The 16,602-nt window shown below is 46.0% G+C and overlaps 1 protein-coding gene across 1 annotated transcript in view; it reads left to right on the top strand.

The window, feature by feature from the left end:
* Positions 1 to 16,602, top strand: part of LOC311146504 (protein-glutamine gamma-glutamyltransferase K-like) — a 49,319-nt gene that overhangs the window by 26,109 nt on the left and 6,608 nt on the right. Inside the window, exons 4-7 of the mRNA XM_084183008.1 lie at positions 6,863 to 7,114; positions 11,600 to 11,718; positions 11,916 to 12,023; positions 12,302 to 12,479. Of these exons, the coding sequence (XP_084039134.1) occupies positions 6,863 to 7,114; positions 11,600 to 11,718; positions 11,916 to 12,023; positions 12,302 to 12,479 (657 nt within the window). The remainder of the gene's footprint in view (positions 1 to 6,862; positions 7,115 to 11,599; positions 11,719 to 11,915; positions 12,024 to 12,301; positions 12,480 to 16,602) is intronic.

Raw genomic sequence — 16,602 nt, 5'->3', positions numbered from 1 at the left:
TGCGTTAGCACACTCTGCCAACCCTGATGTTCTAGCAGTGTCTGAATCCTGGCTCAGGAAGGCCACCAAAAATTCTGAAATTTCCATCCCCAACTATAACATTTTCCGTCTAGATAGAACTGCCAAAGGGGGTGGAGTTGCAATCTACTGTAGAGATAGCCTGCAGAGCTCTATCATACTATCCAGGTCTGTGCCCAAACAGTTTGAGCTTCTACTTCTAAAAATCCACCTTTCCAGAAATAAGTCTCTCACTGTTGCCGCTTGCTACAGACCCCCCTCAGCCCCCAGCTGTGCCCTGGACACCATATGTGAATTGATTGCCCCCCATTTATCCTCAGAGTTTGTACTGCTTGGTGACCTAAATTGGGATATGCTTAATACCCCAGCCATCCTACAATCCAAGCTAGATGCCCTCAACCTCACGCAAATTATCAACGTACCTACCAGGTACAACCCTAAATCCGTAAACATGGGTACCCTCATAGATATCATCCTGACTAACATACCCTCTAAATACACCTCAGCTGTCTTCAACCAGGATCTCAGCGATCACTGCCTTATTGCCTGCGTCCGTAACGGGTCCGTGGTCAAACGACCACCCCTCATCACTGTCAAACGCTCCCTAAAACACTTTAGCGAGGAGGCCTTCCTAATTGACCTGGCCCAGGTATCCTGGATGGATATAGATCTCATTCCGTCAGTAGAGGATGCCTGGTTGTTCCTTAAAAGTAATTTCCTCTCAATCTTAAATAAACATGCCCCATTCAAAAAAATACAGAACTAAGAACCGATATAGCCCCTGGTTCTCCTCAGACTTGACTGCCCTTGACCAGCACAAAAACATCCTGTGGCGTACAGCATTAGCATCAAATAGCCCCCGCGATATGCAACTTTTCAGGGAAGTTAGGAACCAATATACACAAGCAGTCAGGAAAGCAAAGGCTAACTTTTTCAAACAGAAATTTGCATCCTGTAGCACTAACTCCAAAAAGTTTTGGGACACTGTAAAGTCCATGGAGAATAAGAGCACTTCCTCCCAGCTGCCCACTGCACTGAGGCTAGGAAACACTATCACCACCGATAAATCTACAATAATCGAGAATTTCAACAAGCATTTTGCTACAGCTGGCCATGCTTTCCATCTGGCTACCACTAACCCGGCCACCAACTCTGAACCCTCTGCTGCAACTTGCCCATGCCCCCCCCCCCCGCTTCTCCTTCACACAAATTCAGACAGCTGATGTTTTGAAAGCGCTGCAAAATCTGGACCCCTACAAATCAGCTGGGCTAGACAATCTGGACCCTTTCTTTCTAAAACTAGCCGCTGAAATTGTCGCAACCCCTATTACTAGTCTGTTCAACCTCTCTTTCATAACGTCTGAGATCCCCAGAGATTGGAAAGCTGCCGCGGTCATCCCCCTCTTCAAAGGGGGTGACACTCTAGATCCAAACTGCTACAGACCTATATCCATCCTGCCCTGCCTTTCGAAAGTATTCGAAAGCCAAGTTAACAAACAGATCATCGACCATTTCGAATACCACCGTACCTTCTCCGCTATGCAATCCGGTTTCCGAGCTGGTCACGGGTGCACTTCAGCCACGCTCAAGGTCCTAAACGATATTATAACCGCGATTGATAATAGACAGTACTGTGCAGCCGTCTTCATCGACCTGGCCAAGGCTTTCGACTCTGTCAACCACCGCATTCTTATTGGCAGACTAAATAGCCTTGGTTTCTCAGACCTGCTGTTTTCAACTCTTTAATGATCGGCTATGAAAAGCCAACTGAGAGACCTGAGCCCTAGGACCATACGTCGGGACTACCGGCCGTGGTGACTCCTTGCTGTCCCCAGTCCGCCTGGCCTTGCTGCTATTCCAGTTTCAACTGTTCTGCCTGTGGTTATGGATCCCCTACCTGTCCCAGACCTGCTGTTTTCAACTCTTAATGATCGGCTATGAAAAGCCAACTGAGATTTATTCCTGATTATTATTTGACCATGCTTGTCACTTATGAACATTTTTGAACATCTTGGCATGGTTCTGTTATAATCTCCACCCGGCACAGCCAGAAGAGGACTGGCCACCCCTCATAGCCTGGTTCCTCTCTAGGTTTCTTCCTAGGTTTTCGCCTTTCTAGGGAGTTTTTCCTAGCCACCGTGCTTCTACACCTGCATTACTAGCTGTTTGGGGTTTTAGGCTGGGTTTCTGTACAGCACTTCGAGATATTAGCTGATGTAAGAAGGGCTATATAAAATAAAATTGATTGATTGATTGATTGACTGCCTCGCCTGGTTCACCAACTACTTCTCAGATAGAGTTCAGTGTGTCAAATCGGAGGGCCTGTTGTCTGGACCTATGGCAGTCTCTATGGGGGTGCCACAGGGTTCAATTCTTGGGCCGACACTTTTCTCCGTGTATATCAATGATGTCGCACTTGCTGCTGGTGACTCTCAGATCCACCTCTACGCAGACGACACCATTTTGTATACATCTGGCCCTTCATTGGACACTGTGTTAACAAACCTCCAAACGAGCTTCAATGCCATACAACAATCCTTCAGTAGCCTCCAACTGCTCTTAAACACTAGTAAAACTAAATGCATGCTTTTCAATCGAACGCTGCTGGCACCCGCCCACCCGACTAGAATCACCACTCTCGACGGGTCTGACCTAGAGTATGTGGACAACTACAAATACCTAGGTGTCTGGTTAGACTGTAAACTCAACTTCCAGACTCACATAAAGAATCTCCAATCCAAAGTTAAATCTAGAATCGGCTTCCTATTTCGCAACAAAGCCTCCTTCACTCATGCTGCCAAACATGCCCTCGTAAAACTGACTATCCTACCGATCCTTGACTTCGGCGATGTCATTTACAAAATAGCCTCCAACACTCTACTCAGCAAATTGGATGTAGTCTATCACAGTGCCATCCGTTTTGTCTCCAAAGCCCCATACACTACCCACCACTGTGACCTGTACGCTCTTGTTGGCTGGTCCTCACTACATGTTCGTCGTCAAACCCACTGGCTCCAGGCCATCTATAAATCACTGCTAGGCAAATCCCCGCCTTATCTTAGCTCATTGGTCACCATAGCAGCACCCACCCGTAGTCTGCGCTCCAGCAGGTATATCTCACTGGTCATTCCCAAAGCCAACACCTCCTTTGGCCGCCATTCCTTCCAGTTCTCTGCTGCCAATGACTGGAACGAATTGCAAAAATCTCTGAAGCTGGAGACTCTTATCTCCCTCAATAACTTTAAGCATCAGTTGTCAGAGCACCTTACCGATCACTGCACCTGTACACAGCCCATCTGAAATTAGCCCACCCAACTACCTCATCCCTATATTGTTATTTATTTTGCTCTTTTGCACCCCAGTATCTCTATTTGCACATAATCTCTTGCACATCTAGCATTCCAGTGTTAATACTATTGTAATTATTCTGCACTATAGCCTATTTATTGCCTTACCTCCATAACTTGCTACATTTGCACACACTGTATATATATTTTCTGTTGTATTTCTGACTTTATGTTTTTTACCCCATATGTAACTCTGTGTTGTTTTTATTGCACTACTTTGCTTTATCTTGGCCAGGTCGCAGTTGTAAATGAGAACCTGTTCTCAACTGGCTTACCTGGTTAAATAAAGGTGAAATAAAATAAAAATAAAAAAGAGGAAGCAAGAATGTAATGTCTAGTTTTCACACACACACACTGCTTGAAGAGTTTACTGATTATAATGATTTCATTATTGGTTATTATTGTCAATTATTTTGTTGACAGAACCCATTGTATTAAATTATTGTATTAAATTATTATATAAACTATTAAAAAATATAGAAATATAAAAACAACAGCATTTCTATATAGCATCCTATATATATATATATAATATATATATATATATATATATATATATATATATATATAGAGAGATATATATATATATATATATAGATATATATATATATATATATAGATATATTGTATGGGTTTAGCATGGCTGTAAATGATAGAGAAGTTAACTAAAGCACAAACAGCCCTAGCTACTAGGCATGATAAAGAAACATGTTCCATGTGACATTTTGAATGACATGTAGATATTTTGTTGTTGCTAGGATTTATGGTCTCATTGTGCCTATATCTAGACTCATATTCCTTTAACTACACATGTGAAGCTGAAAGAAAATCATATTTAAATGTATGTCAAACCATTTTGAAATGTTGACCCTGATGTCACATATTGGCCCCTGTATTTATAGAAAGACCCTAATGCATTCTCATTTCAACGCCAAACCCACCACTGGTGTGTGTGGCCAAAGAGCTCTATTTTCATGTCATCCAACAAATGTAAAGGCCTGGAGTTTGCTAAACAGCATTGGCACTTGGATTGAAACCGGTGCTATGGTCAGATTACATGGAAATAGAGCTCTTTGGCCACTCACACCAGTGGTGGGTTTAACGTCGAAATCAGAATGCATAAGAAGAAGAAATAACACCAGTGGTGGGTTCAACGTCAAAATAAGGATGCATAAGAAGAAAATAACCCAATACCTACTGTAAAATATGGTGGTGGATCTTTGATGTTACCAGTAGCTGTGCGTGGGTAAAATCACTGAGGAAGCCAAGCCAGGAAGAAAAAGCCATATTACAACCTATGTGTTGTGATAATTGCGTTGTTTGCTGTATAACCTGTTAGTTCATATGCCTTGCCACCGTGATATATAGGCCTAAGGCCGAGACAATAAGAAGACACAGTGGCAGAATAAATTCAACCACACCTTTGTTTCATCACAAAACCGGAGAGCAACATCTGTCCAGTGGAGTCCACAAAGCATATTGCAAAGCATATTGCATTTAACAAACAGTTACATGACCTACAGCATGGTCAGCCTAACTTCCTTTCATGGGCAATGATGAGCCAGCTAGTTAATATAGCTACTACATATAGCTACATATTGAACTTCCATCCTCTCATGCCAGGGGCACAATGTACGTATGAATTTATGGTTGGATCAGAATCGCCGTCATAATCATTGGCCAGTACGGAGAATTAAGTAAAACCACAAGTCCAAATCCCTATCTCCATCCATGGCTAATTTAGGAAAGGGACAATTTTAGTTAGCTAGCTAGCCACCAAAGGACAACAACAGAGCGAGTTGCAATAATACATAACAATTCTGTCAATGACATTTGGCTTTTGATGTGATGTGATTGGTGTGAAGCCAAATCCAAACGGGCTTCCCTTGAAAAAAAATGTTGGTGCGCCAGAACTATTCACAGTTGAGCTCACTCAGTTTAGCGCAACGCTGATTGGCTATTATTTTATATTTCTTTATTAAGGGACAACAAATGCTCGCTGGCTTTCCTTGCATTCAATGCTATGGGCGGCAACAATATCATACTGTTTTTGACCAGACAGCATCAGATAGATGTGATACACATACAGATACACAGGGGAGCTGTTTCACTCACTCAGATGCTTTTTCTGATGAGATACATTCAGCCTCTTGCAAATGGAAGGACAATTATGAAACACAGAGAGAGATGAAAGATACATTCTTTTATGTTTTTGGGGGGAAGCCTGGCTTCCCTTGGCAACCATGAATACACACCATTGGATGTTATGGGTCTATTTTGCTTCCACTGGTCTTGGGGCCCTTGTGAAGGTCAATGGCATCATGAACTTTACCCAGTACTAGGACATTTTAGCCCAAAACCATAAAATAATATATTTGCCCAAATGTTTGGAGCATACAATATAGCTCAGTATTTTAATTCTTTATTTTATACAGTAACAGTAACATCTTTACAAAATATGTCAATAATTTCAGACCCCACTGTACGTGTGAGGACGTTCTGTGTATATGCTCTCAGTGGAGTTTTCACAGTACTAAGCTCTGCTTACCTAAGCTGATGTGAACTGCATGACAGTTACACACTTGTAGTTTACACTTGTTTTTGGCGCTGTCACTCTCTGGCACAACAGGCTACGAATTACAGTGGTGTGGATACTGTGGTTTCCTCACTTTCCTGCATGGCAGACTACACATTACCTTTAAAGACAGCTCACTGTCATTCCACTATCTTACCTTATTTAAACTCTTTTAAGGTCAATTCAATTCAAGACAGTGTTTAGCTGGTATAGTTTGCAGAGCTTTCTCTTGCTATTTCACACATGTAATTACAGGCAAGCAGACACACACGTACACACACTCATTCACTCAGTCAGCATTGCTATTTGCCAATTGGAGTGTGACAGTATTGGAATTTGAATCCCCATGTGAAGAATGTGATTTCCTGCCCCTGCAATAGAATGTGTGTGCCAGTCAAATGCAGCTGTTAGCTGTTTGTGTGCGTGTGTGCATACACTAGTGTGTGCGTATGGTATCAGTGTATTTTACTGAAAGCATGTTTCAATTATTGTGTGTTTATTGTGAACCTTTTCTGTGTGAAGGGTGAGCGCTTAAATCCAGGAAAGGTACAGTAGGAATGTGATGTGGGGTGGTACGGTTTCCATCAGAGATAAGAGAACAATGAATCTTTACTTCTGTTGGAGTAACACAATGCTCCTGAACACTGCATAGTTTGTTGAGATGGGTTTCAGGCACCACTACACTGTTATTACAATGATATTACACCAATATTACACCAATATTACACTGCTTAAATCACACTGAAGCTTTGTTTGAGAACTATGGTTGCGTCTGAAATGGCACCCTATTCCCTATACTGCACTACTTTGACCAGGACCCATAGGGTAGTACACTATATAGAGAAAAGGGTGCCATTTGGTACACACCTATGATGACCATAATTGATAACCCGACAAACCGTTTACTAATGTGTCTTGACAGGACCCCTCCCCATGGTGTCAAAGGGCACGCACGTCATCATTCAATTGGTGGAAGAGCTAGAGGACGACCGCTGGGAGGCCAAGATAGTGGAGCAGAACGGCAACAGGATCAAGCTGTCTGTCAACTCGCATGCCAAAGCTGTGATTGGCCAGTACAAGCTCACCGTGATGGTGAAGTCTCCAAAGGGCGAGTGTGCAACCACACACGACCCCAGCAAAGACATAATCATGCTGTTCAACCCCTGGTGTGAAGGTAAAGACTGTTGGGAAATGAGGGAGGAAGGAATGAGAGAGAAGGGGGAGAAAAATAAATACTGGGAGACAAGGTTTGCACGTTTAGGACCATACCATTGCCACTGAAGTGCTAACCCCACCCCCCGTGCTCACCTAAAGTGTGTCACAGCGGGTCAAACAAAGATATTAATTTGTATCACAGTTCAGCTTCAATGCTGTATATCAGTTTAATGTTTCAATGTTGTTATTCCATTGCAATAGGAACAGACCCATGGACCCAACCAAACACCAGGAACAAGTGACAGATCACAGAGTAGACACAGAGCTCAAAAGAGCTATGGTTTATACACTGTACAAAACATTAGGGACACCTTCCTAATATTGAGTTGAACCCCTTTTTCGCCTCAGAACAGCCTCAATTCATCGGGGCATGGACTCTACAAGGTGTCGAAAGCGTTCCCACGCTGGCCCATGTTGACTCCAATGCTTCCCACAGTTGTGTCAAGTTGGCTGGATGTCCTTTGGGTGGTGGACCATTCTTGTTACACACGGGAAACTGTTGAGTGTGAAAAACCCAGCTCGTTACAGTTCTTGACACACTCAAACCGGTGCGCCTGGCAACTACTACCATACCAAAGGCACTTAAATCTTGTGTCTTGCCCATTCACCATCTGAATGGCACACATACGCAATCAATTTCTCAATTGTCTGCTTAAAAATCATTTTTTAACCTGTCTCCTCCCCTTCATCTACACAGATTGAAGTGGATTTAACAAGTGACATCAATAAGGGATCATAGCTTTCACCTGGATTCACCTGGTCAGTCTATGTCATGGAAAGAGCAGGTGTTCCTAATGTTTTATACATTCAGGGTATAACGGAGGCTGGCTCTAGGACTGTACTCTATTTAGCCTCTTGGTCTCTCAGAGTAGTGCTAATGTAAATTTGCACATAGGCGGGAAACTCAGCTCACTGCCTAATAATGTGCTGCTATCCATCATAAAGTTACAGCTTGACCCAGTGTGACCCAGAACGTTTGTTTCATTGTCTGGATGCACGTCAAGACCACACGTACATTTCCTTGGGACTCTGGTCTTTGCCAATTGGTATGTTGGCCTGTTGGCCTGCTTGGCCTGTTTTCCCTTATATTGTTATATTGTCTTTTCAATCAATCCTGTATTTTTAGGTCTCTGGAGTTAAAACATGAGAACTTCTGCACAATTACTGTACAAACTGCCCAGCGCTGTAGGAGTATATGACAGTAATACAGCAGCTGGAGGCAATCTGCTCTCCCTCTCTCTCGCTTTTGCTCTTTCTCTCTCTCTCTCCCCCTTTCCCTCTCTCCCTATGTGCCATGTAAAGCCAGCCAAATCTCAGCTGCTAGATTCTGTCAAGAGGTCGAATCTATACTGTACCTCCTCCCTTAAAACTTCTACACAACCTCTGCCATTCCTCCCTCCCTGCTTGCGATTCTACCTCTCCCTCTTTGTAGCGTCCTCTCCCTCCACTAGTTTGTGTAGTCTTTTTCTACCTCTTCTTTCCTCTTCCTTCCCACGTCCCATCTTGACCACTGCTCCCAACCATATCGTTGAACCTCTCTGCCCCTTCTGCTAGTTCTCCCTCCCTCCGTCCCCCCTAGGTTTTTCCTCTGCCTCCCTTCCTTCTTGTCCCTCCTCCCCACAGCTTTCTCCTGTTTCACAGTGTCTCACACATATAATCACGTCCATGTGGTCAGTAAAGACAATAAACTGATGGAAAAGAGAGAGACAGATATTCCCAGAGGGTCCTTACTCCACCCTGGGGTATATTATCCATTTAGAAGGTTGTCACACAATTCAGCCCTTTTCCTCTAAATGAGCCAGGCCACTCAATGAGCTCCAGCCATTGTGCTAGCAACAGTTAAACCTATTCTGGCCTCTAGTACTAGTAAACCCTCTCCCTGCTTTGTGAAGTCCAGACATTTAGCTAGTAGTGATTAACCCTCTCCTGGCTACACTGACTCTCCCTGCTCTGTATGGTCCAGATATTCAGCAAATAACAGTTAACCCTATCCTGGCCTCTCTGTCTGATTCTCCCTGTCACGATCGTCGTAGGAGTGAGTAGACCAAGGCGCAGCGTGTGAAACAAACATGACTTTAATTAGTTAAAGTATACCAAACAAAACACGACTCGTGAAGTCCACGGTAAACAAATACAGACACGGAACAAAAACCCACAACACCCAAGGGAAAACATACAGTTTAAATATGGCTCCCAATCAGAGACAACCCACAACAGCTGACACTCGTTGCCTCTGATTGGGAGCCACTCTGGCCAACATAGACATAGAACAACTAGATACTCAAAACACAGCACATAAACACACGGAATCTACACACCCTGGCTCAACATATAAAGTCCCCAGAGCCAGAGTGTGACAGTACCCCCCCCCAAAGGCGCGGACTGCGACCGCGCCTCAACAAAACCCAAACAGGGGAGGGCTGGGTGGGCATTCCTCCTCGGAGGCGGCTCCGGCTCCGGGCTTGACCACCACCCTTCCATAATTCCCCCGTAGCGCCCCTGGTCCGGTCTGACCCCGCTGGCTGGATCTGGACTGGACATCGACGGAGCGGATTGCTTACGCTCCGTTGTGGAGCAGCTGACCGGTACCTGATCAGGCACCGGACTGACGACGCGCACCCCTGGCTTGGCGCGTGAGGCAGGAACGGACCGGACCTGGCTGACGATGCGCCCCCCTGGCTTGGTGCGTGGAGCAGCAACGGACCGGACCGGGCTGACGATACGCACCCCTGGCTTGGTGCGTGGAGCCGGAACGGGCCTCACCGGACTGACGACTCGCACCCTTGGCTTGGTGCGTGGAGCAGCGACGGGCCGGACCTGGCTGACGACTCGCACCCCGGGCTTGGTGCGAGTAGCAGGAACGGGCTGAACCAGGCTGACGACTCGCACCCCTGACTTGGTGCGAGTGGCAGGAACGGGCTGGACCAGGCTGACGACTCGCACCCCTGGCTTGGTGCGAGTGGCAGGAACGGGCTGAACCAGGCTGACGACTCGCACCCCTGGCTTGGTGCGAGTGGCAGGAACGGGCTGGACCAGGCTGACGACGCACACCGTAGGCTTGGTGCGTGGAGCAGGAACAGGCCGGGCTGGGCTGACGACGCACACCGTAGGCTTGGTGCGTGGAGCAGGAACAGGCCGGGCAGGGCTGGCGACGCACACCGTAGGCTTGGTGCGTGGAGCAGGAACAGGCCGGGCAGGGCTGGCGACGCACACCGTAGGCTTGGTGCGTGGAGCAGGGACAGGCCGGGCTGGGCTGTCGACGCACACCGTAGGCTTGGTGCGTGGAGCAGGGACAGGCCGGGCTGGGCTGTCGACGCACACCGTAGGCTTGGTGCGTGGAGCAGGGACAGGCCGGGCTGGGCTGGCGACGCACACAGTAGGCTTGGTGCGTGGAGCAGGAACAGGCCGGGCCGGGCTGGCGACGCACACCGTAGGCTTGGTGCGTGGAGCAGGAACAGGCCGAACCGTACTGGGAACACACACCACTGGCCTTAAACGGGGATCAGGAACGGCCGGACCGGACTGGCAATACACCTCAGTACCTCTCGCCGTGCCTCTACAACTTCCTTCCCTCCTCTCGCCAATGGCTCCCGTAACCCGGTGGCCTTCTCTCCTCGTCTCCCATTTCGCCCTGTGGCAGCCTCCTGCTGCCCAGTCGCCCATGCCGTGTGCCCCCCCCTAAAAAATTATTGGGGGTGCCTCTCGTCCTTCCGACGATGGCACTGCTGACGCCGCTGCTCCTCTCTCGCCAGGGCCTTAATCCTACCCCAAGGTCCCTTGCCCCCGAGCATGTCTTCCCAGGACCACGATTTGCCCACCTGGGCCATCGCCAGCCTCTCCATCTCCTTTCCTGGCGCTTCCTCCCATGTCCAGTCTGCCTGCTCCTGGACACGCTGCTTGGTCCTTTTACGGTGGGTTTTTCTGTCACGATCGTCGTAGGAGTGAGTAGACCAAGGCGCAGCGTGTGAAACAAACATGACTTTAATTAGTTAAAGTATACCAAACAAAACACGACTCGTGAAGTCCACGGTAAACAAATACCGACACGGAACAAAAACCCACAACACCCAAGGGAAAACATACAGTTTAAATATGGCTCCCAATCAGAGACAACCCACAACAGCTGACACTCGTTGCCTCTGATTGGGAGCCACTCTGGCCAACATAGACATAGAACAACTAGACACTCAAAACACAGCACATAAACACACGGAATCTACACACCCTGGCTCAACATATAAAGTCCCCAGAGCCAGAGTGTGACACTCCCTGGTGTTTATCAAAAGAGTCATTTGTGGCTCTCTGATATCAGGCAGATATGACTGTGTTGTGGACTTTACATCAGATGACATTTCAGAAATGTTAAGAAAAACAGAATAATTTTTGCAATGGATAACTGATAAATGTATACCTAATCTTTGTCCCCCTTCCCACTCCCTCTAAGATGACACAGTGTACATGGATGACGAGGAGGAGAAGAAGGAGTATGTGCTGAATGACACAGGAATACTCTACTACGGCACAGAGAAACAGATTGGAGGTCGCACATGGAACTATGGACAGGTATGAGACAGGGAGAAAATGTAAAATCAAGTGTGGTTGCGATGAAATCTTTCTGCAAATTCAAGTCATTCTGAAAACCACAGTCATTTAAGTCATTTATTAACCACAGAATAAAAGTCATTTATTCATTGTTTTGACCCCTATCATGTCTTCCATCTCTCCCTCCCTGTATGTTTCCCCCATTCTGTGCTGTTCAGTTCCTTGAGGGGATGCTGCAGGCCTGTTTATATTTGCTGGAGAAGAGTGAGATCCCTCCGTCTGGTAGAGGAGACCCTGTCAATGTGGTCAGAGTCATATCTGCAATGGTGAGTTTCCTGTCAACTTATATGACATCCAGTAGTGAACGTACAACTTATTTCTCATACTCCACATACTTTTCCGTTTATTTATACCTGGCATATGTTCATTGATCTGAATTATGTTTAGGTATGTTGATGTTAACTTCACGACCATTACTGTAACATTATGGTAAAAAATAATGTGTTCTCAATAACCTACCTGGTTAAATAAAAACAACCACATGATTCTGTATTTTATATTATTGAAAACAAAACTGACTCTCTCTCCCTTTGTTGCGTTCCAGATCAATTCCCCAGATGACAATGGGGTCCTGGCAGGGAATTGGTCAGGGAACTATGTAGGAGGAGTTTCCCCTACAGCGTGGAATGGCAGTGTGGACATCCTGAAGAAATACCACAAGGAGGGAGGCCTGCCTGTCAAATATGGACAGTGCTGGGTCTTCTCTGGGGTCACCACCACAGGTGTGTGTGTGTGTGTGTGTGTAAAATCAAATCAAATAAAATGTTATTTGTCACATGCGCCGAATACAACAGGTGTAGACCTTACCGTGAAATGCTTACTTACAAGCCCTTAACCAATAATGCAGTTTTAAGAAAATATTTACTAAATCAAGTGAAAAAAGTAACACAATAGAATAACAATAATGAGGCTATATACAGGTGGTACCGGTACCGAGTCAATGTGTGGGGATATAGGTTAGTCAAGGTAATTAAGGCAATATGAACATGTAGGTAGGGGTAAAGTGAATATGCATAGATAATAAACAGCAAGTAGCGGCAGCATAAAAAAAATGCAAATAGTCAGAGTAGCCATTTGATTAATTGTTCAGCTGTCTTACGGCTTGTGGGTAGAAGCTGTTAAGGAACCTTTTGGACCTAGACTTGGTGCTCCGGTACCGCTTGCCATGCGGTAGCAGAGAGAACAGTCTATAACTTGAGGGGATGGAGTCTTTGAAAATGTTTAGGGCCTTCCTCTGACACTGCCTGGTATAGAGTTCCTGGATGTCAGGAAGCTTGGCCCCAGCGATGTACTGGGCCGTACCCTCTGTAGTGCCGAGCAGTTGCCATACCAGGCGGTGATGCAAGCAGTAAGGATGCTCTCGATGGTGCAGCTTTATAACTTTTTGAGGATCTGGGGAGCCATGCCAAATCTTTTCAGTCTCCTGAGGGGGAATAGGCATTGTCGTGCCCTCTTCACGACTGTCTTGGTATGTTTGGACCATGATAGTTTGTTGGTGATATGGACACCAAGGAACTTGAAGCTCTCGAACCGCTCCACTGCTCGGCCATCCTTTTCCTGTAGTCCACGATCAGCTCCTTTGTCTTGCTCACGTTGAGGGAGAGGTTGTTGTCCTGGCACCACACTGCCAGGTCTCTGACTTCCTCCCTATAGGCTGTCTCATCATTGTCGGTGATCAGGCCTACCACCGTGCTGTCGGCAAACTTAATGATGGTGTTGGAGTCACGCTTGGCCACGCAGTCGTGGGTGAACAGGGTGTATGTGAGGGGACTAAGCACACACCCCTGAGGGACCCCCGTGTTGAAGATCAGCGTGGCAGATGTGTTGTTACCTACACTTACCACCTGGGAGCGGCCCGTCAGGAAGTCCAGGATCCAGTTGCAGAGGGAAGTGTTTAGTCCCAGGTTCCTTAGCTTTGTGATGAGCTTTGTGGGCACTATGGTGTTGAACGCTGAGCTGTAGCCAATGAACAGCATTCTCACATAGGTGTTCCTTTTGTCCAGGTGGGAAAGGGCAGTGTGGAGAGCAATTGAGATTGCGTCATCAGTGGAACTGTTAGGGCGGTATGAGAATTGGAGTGGGTCTAGGGTTTCCGGGATAATGGTGTTGATGTGAGCCATGACCAGCCTTTCAAAGCGCTTCATTGCTACAGACGTGAGTTCTACGGGGAGGTAGTCATTTAGGCGGGTTACCTTGGAGTTCTTGGGCACAGGGACTACAGTGGTCTGCTTGAAACATGTAGGTATTACAGACTCGATCAGGGAGAGGTTGAAAATGTCAGTGAAGACACTTGCTAGTTGGTCCGCCCATGCTCTGAGTACACGTCCTGGTAATCCGTCGAGCCCCTACGGAGAGCGTGATCACACAGTCGTCTGGAACAGCTGGTGCTCTCATGCATGCTTCAGTGTTGCTTACCTCGAAACGAGCATAGAAGGCATTTAGGTAATCTGGTAGGCTTGCGTCACTGGGCAGCTCGCGGCTGGGTTTCCCTTTGTAATCCGTAATAATTTGCAAGCCCTTCCACACCAGACGAGCGTCAGAGCCGGTGTAGTAGGATTCAATCTTAGTCCTTTATTGACGCTTTGCCTGTTTGATGGTTCGTCTGAGGGCATAGCGGGATTTCTTATAAGAGTCCGGATTAGTGTCCTGCTCCTTGAATGCGGCAGCTCTTTAGCTCAGTGCGGATGTTGCCTGTAATCCATGGCTTCTGGTTGGGATATGTACAGTGCCTTGCAAAAGTATTCATCCCCCTTGGTGTTTTTCCTATTTTGTTGCATTACAACCTATAATTTAAATTGATTTTTATTTGGATTTCATGTAATGGACATTCACAAAATAGTCCAAATTGGTGAAGTGAAATGAAAAAAATAACTTGTTTCAAAAAATTCTAAAAAATAAATAACGGAAAAGTGATGCGTGCATATGTATTCACCCCCTTTGTTATGAAGCCCCTAAAGAAGATCTTATGCAACCAATTACCTTCAGAAGTCACATAATTAGTTAAATAAAGTCCACCTGTGTGCAATCTAAGTGTCACATGATCTGTCACATGATCTCAGTATATATACACCTGTTCTGATAGGCCCCAGAGTCTGCAACACCACTAAGCAAGGGGCACCACCAAGCAAGCAGCACCATAAAGACCAAGGAGCTCTCCAAACAGGTCAGGGACAAAGTTGTGGAGAAGTACAGATCAGGGTTGGGTTATAAAAAAATATCCAACACTTTTAACATCCCACAGAGCACCATTAAATCCATTATAAAATAATTGAAAGAATATGGCACCACAACAAACCTGCCAAGAGAGGGCTGCTCATCAAAACTCACAGTCCAGGCAAGGAGGGCATTAATCAGAGAGGCAACAAAGAGACCAAAGATAACCCTGAAGGAGCTGCAAAGCTCCACAGCGGAGAATGGAGTATCTGTCCATATGACCACTTTAAGCCGTACACTCCACAGAGCTGGGCTTTACGAAAGAGTGGCCAGAAAAAAGCCATTGCTTAAAGAATAAGCAAACACGTTTGGTGTTCGCCAAAAGGCATGTGGGAGACTCCCCAAACATATGGTAGAAGGTACTCTGGTTAGATGAGACTAAAATTGAAACATTTCAATGTCTTGGAATGGCCTAGTCAAAGCCCAGACCACAATCCAATTGAGAATCTGTGGTATGACTTAAAGATTGCTGTACACCAGCTGAACCCATCCAACTTGAAGGAGCTGGAGCAGTTTTGCCTTGAAGAATGGGCAAAGCTCCCAGTGGCTAGATGTGCCAAGCTTATAGAGACATACCCCAAGAGACTTGCAGCTGTAATTGCTGCAAAAGGTGGCTCTACAAAGAATTGAATTTTGTCTTATTTCTTGTTTGTTTCACAATAAAAAATATTTTGCATCTTCAAAGTGGTAGCCATGTTGTGTAAATCAAATGATACAAACCCCCATTTTTATACCAGGTTGTAAGGCAACAAAATAGGAAAAATGCCAAGGGGGGTGAATACTTTCGCAAGCCACTGTACGTACGGTCAATGTGGGGACGACATCATCGATGCACTTATTGATGAAGCCGGTGACTGGTGTGGTATACTCCTCAATGCCATCGGATGAATCCCGGAACATATTCCAGTCTGTGCTAGCAAAACAGTCCTGTAGCTTAGCATCCACATCATCTGACCACTTTCGTATTGAGCGAGTCACTGGTACTTCCTGCTTTAGATTTAGCTTGTAAGCAGGAATCAGGAGGATATACTTATGGTCAGATTTGCCAAATGGAGGGCGAGGGAGAGCTTTGTACGTGTCTCTGTGTGTGGACTAGAGTTTTTTTTCCTCTGGTTGCACATGTGACATGCTGGTAGAAATGAGGTAAAACGTATTTAAGTTTTCCTGCATTAAAGTCTCTGGCCACTAGGAGCACCGCTTCTGGATGACCGTTTTCTTGTTTGCTTATGGCCTTACACAGCTGTGTGTGTGTGTGTGTGTGTGTGTGTGTGTGTGTGTGTGTGTGTGTGTGTGTGTGTGCGCGCGTGCACAAGTCTCTGTGCATGTGAGTATTTTGCATACCTAGACACATTAACAATATCATTATCCATCACATCCTGTTATGTGTCTAGTCTGTCATGCTTTTCTAATTAGTTTCTCTCTGTAACAGAACACCATTAAACTGAGTGCATGCCAGGGTGGCCCTCACTTAGTAGCTGACCACAGAGCAGCACATAGCAGTGCCTCTGATAGGGTCCCACACCTGATATATCTACCCAAAATACCCCGACAGCATTCCTCTCATTCCTAACACTTTCGTCACAGACACACAGGCACATTTGTTGGGCCTTGCAAGCCTGTATGATCTCTCTC

The sequence above is a fragment of the Coregonus lavaretus genome (genome assembly GCF_964263955.1).
Source record: "Coregonus lavaretus genome assembly, chromosome: 19".
NCBI lineage: Eukaryota > Metazoa > Chordata > Actinopteri > Salmoniformes > Salmonidae > Coregonus > Coregonus lavaretus.
Note: the sequence above shows the minus strand (reverse complement) of the source record. Positions and strands in the feature narration are given on the sequence as shown.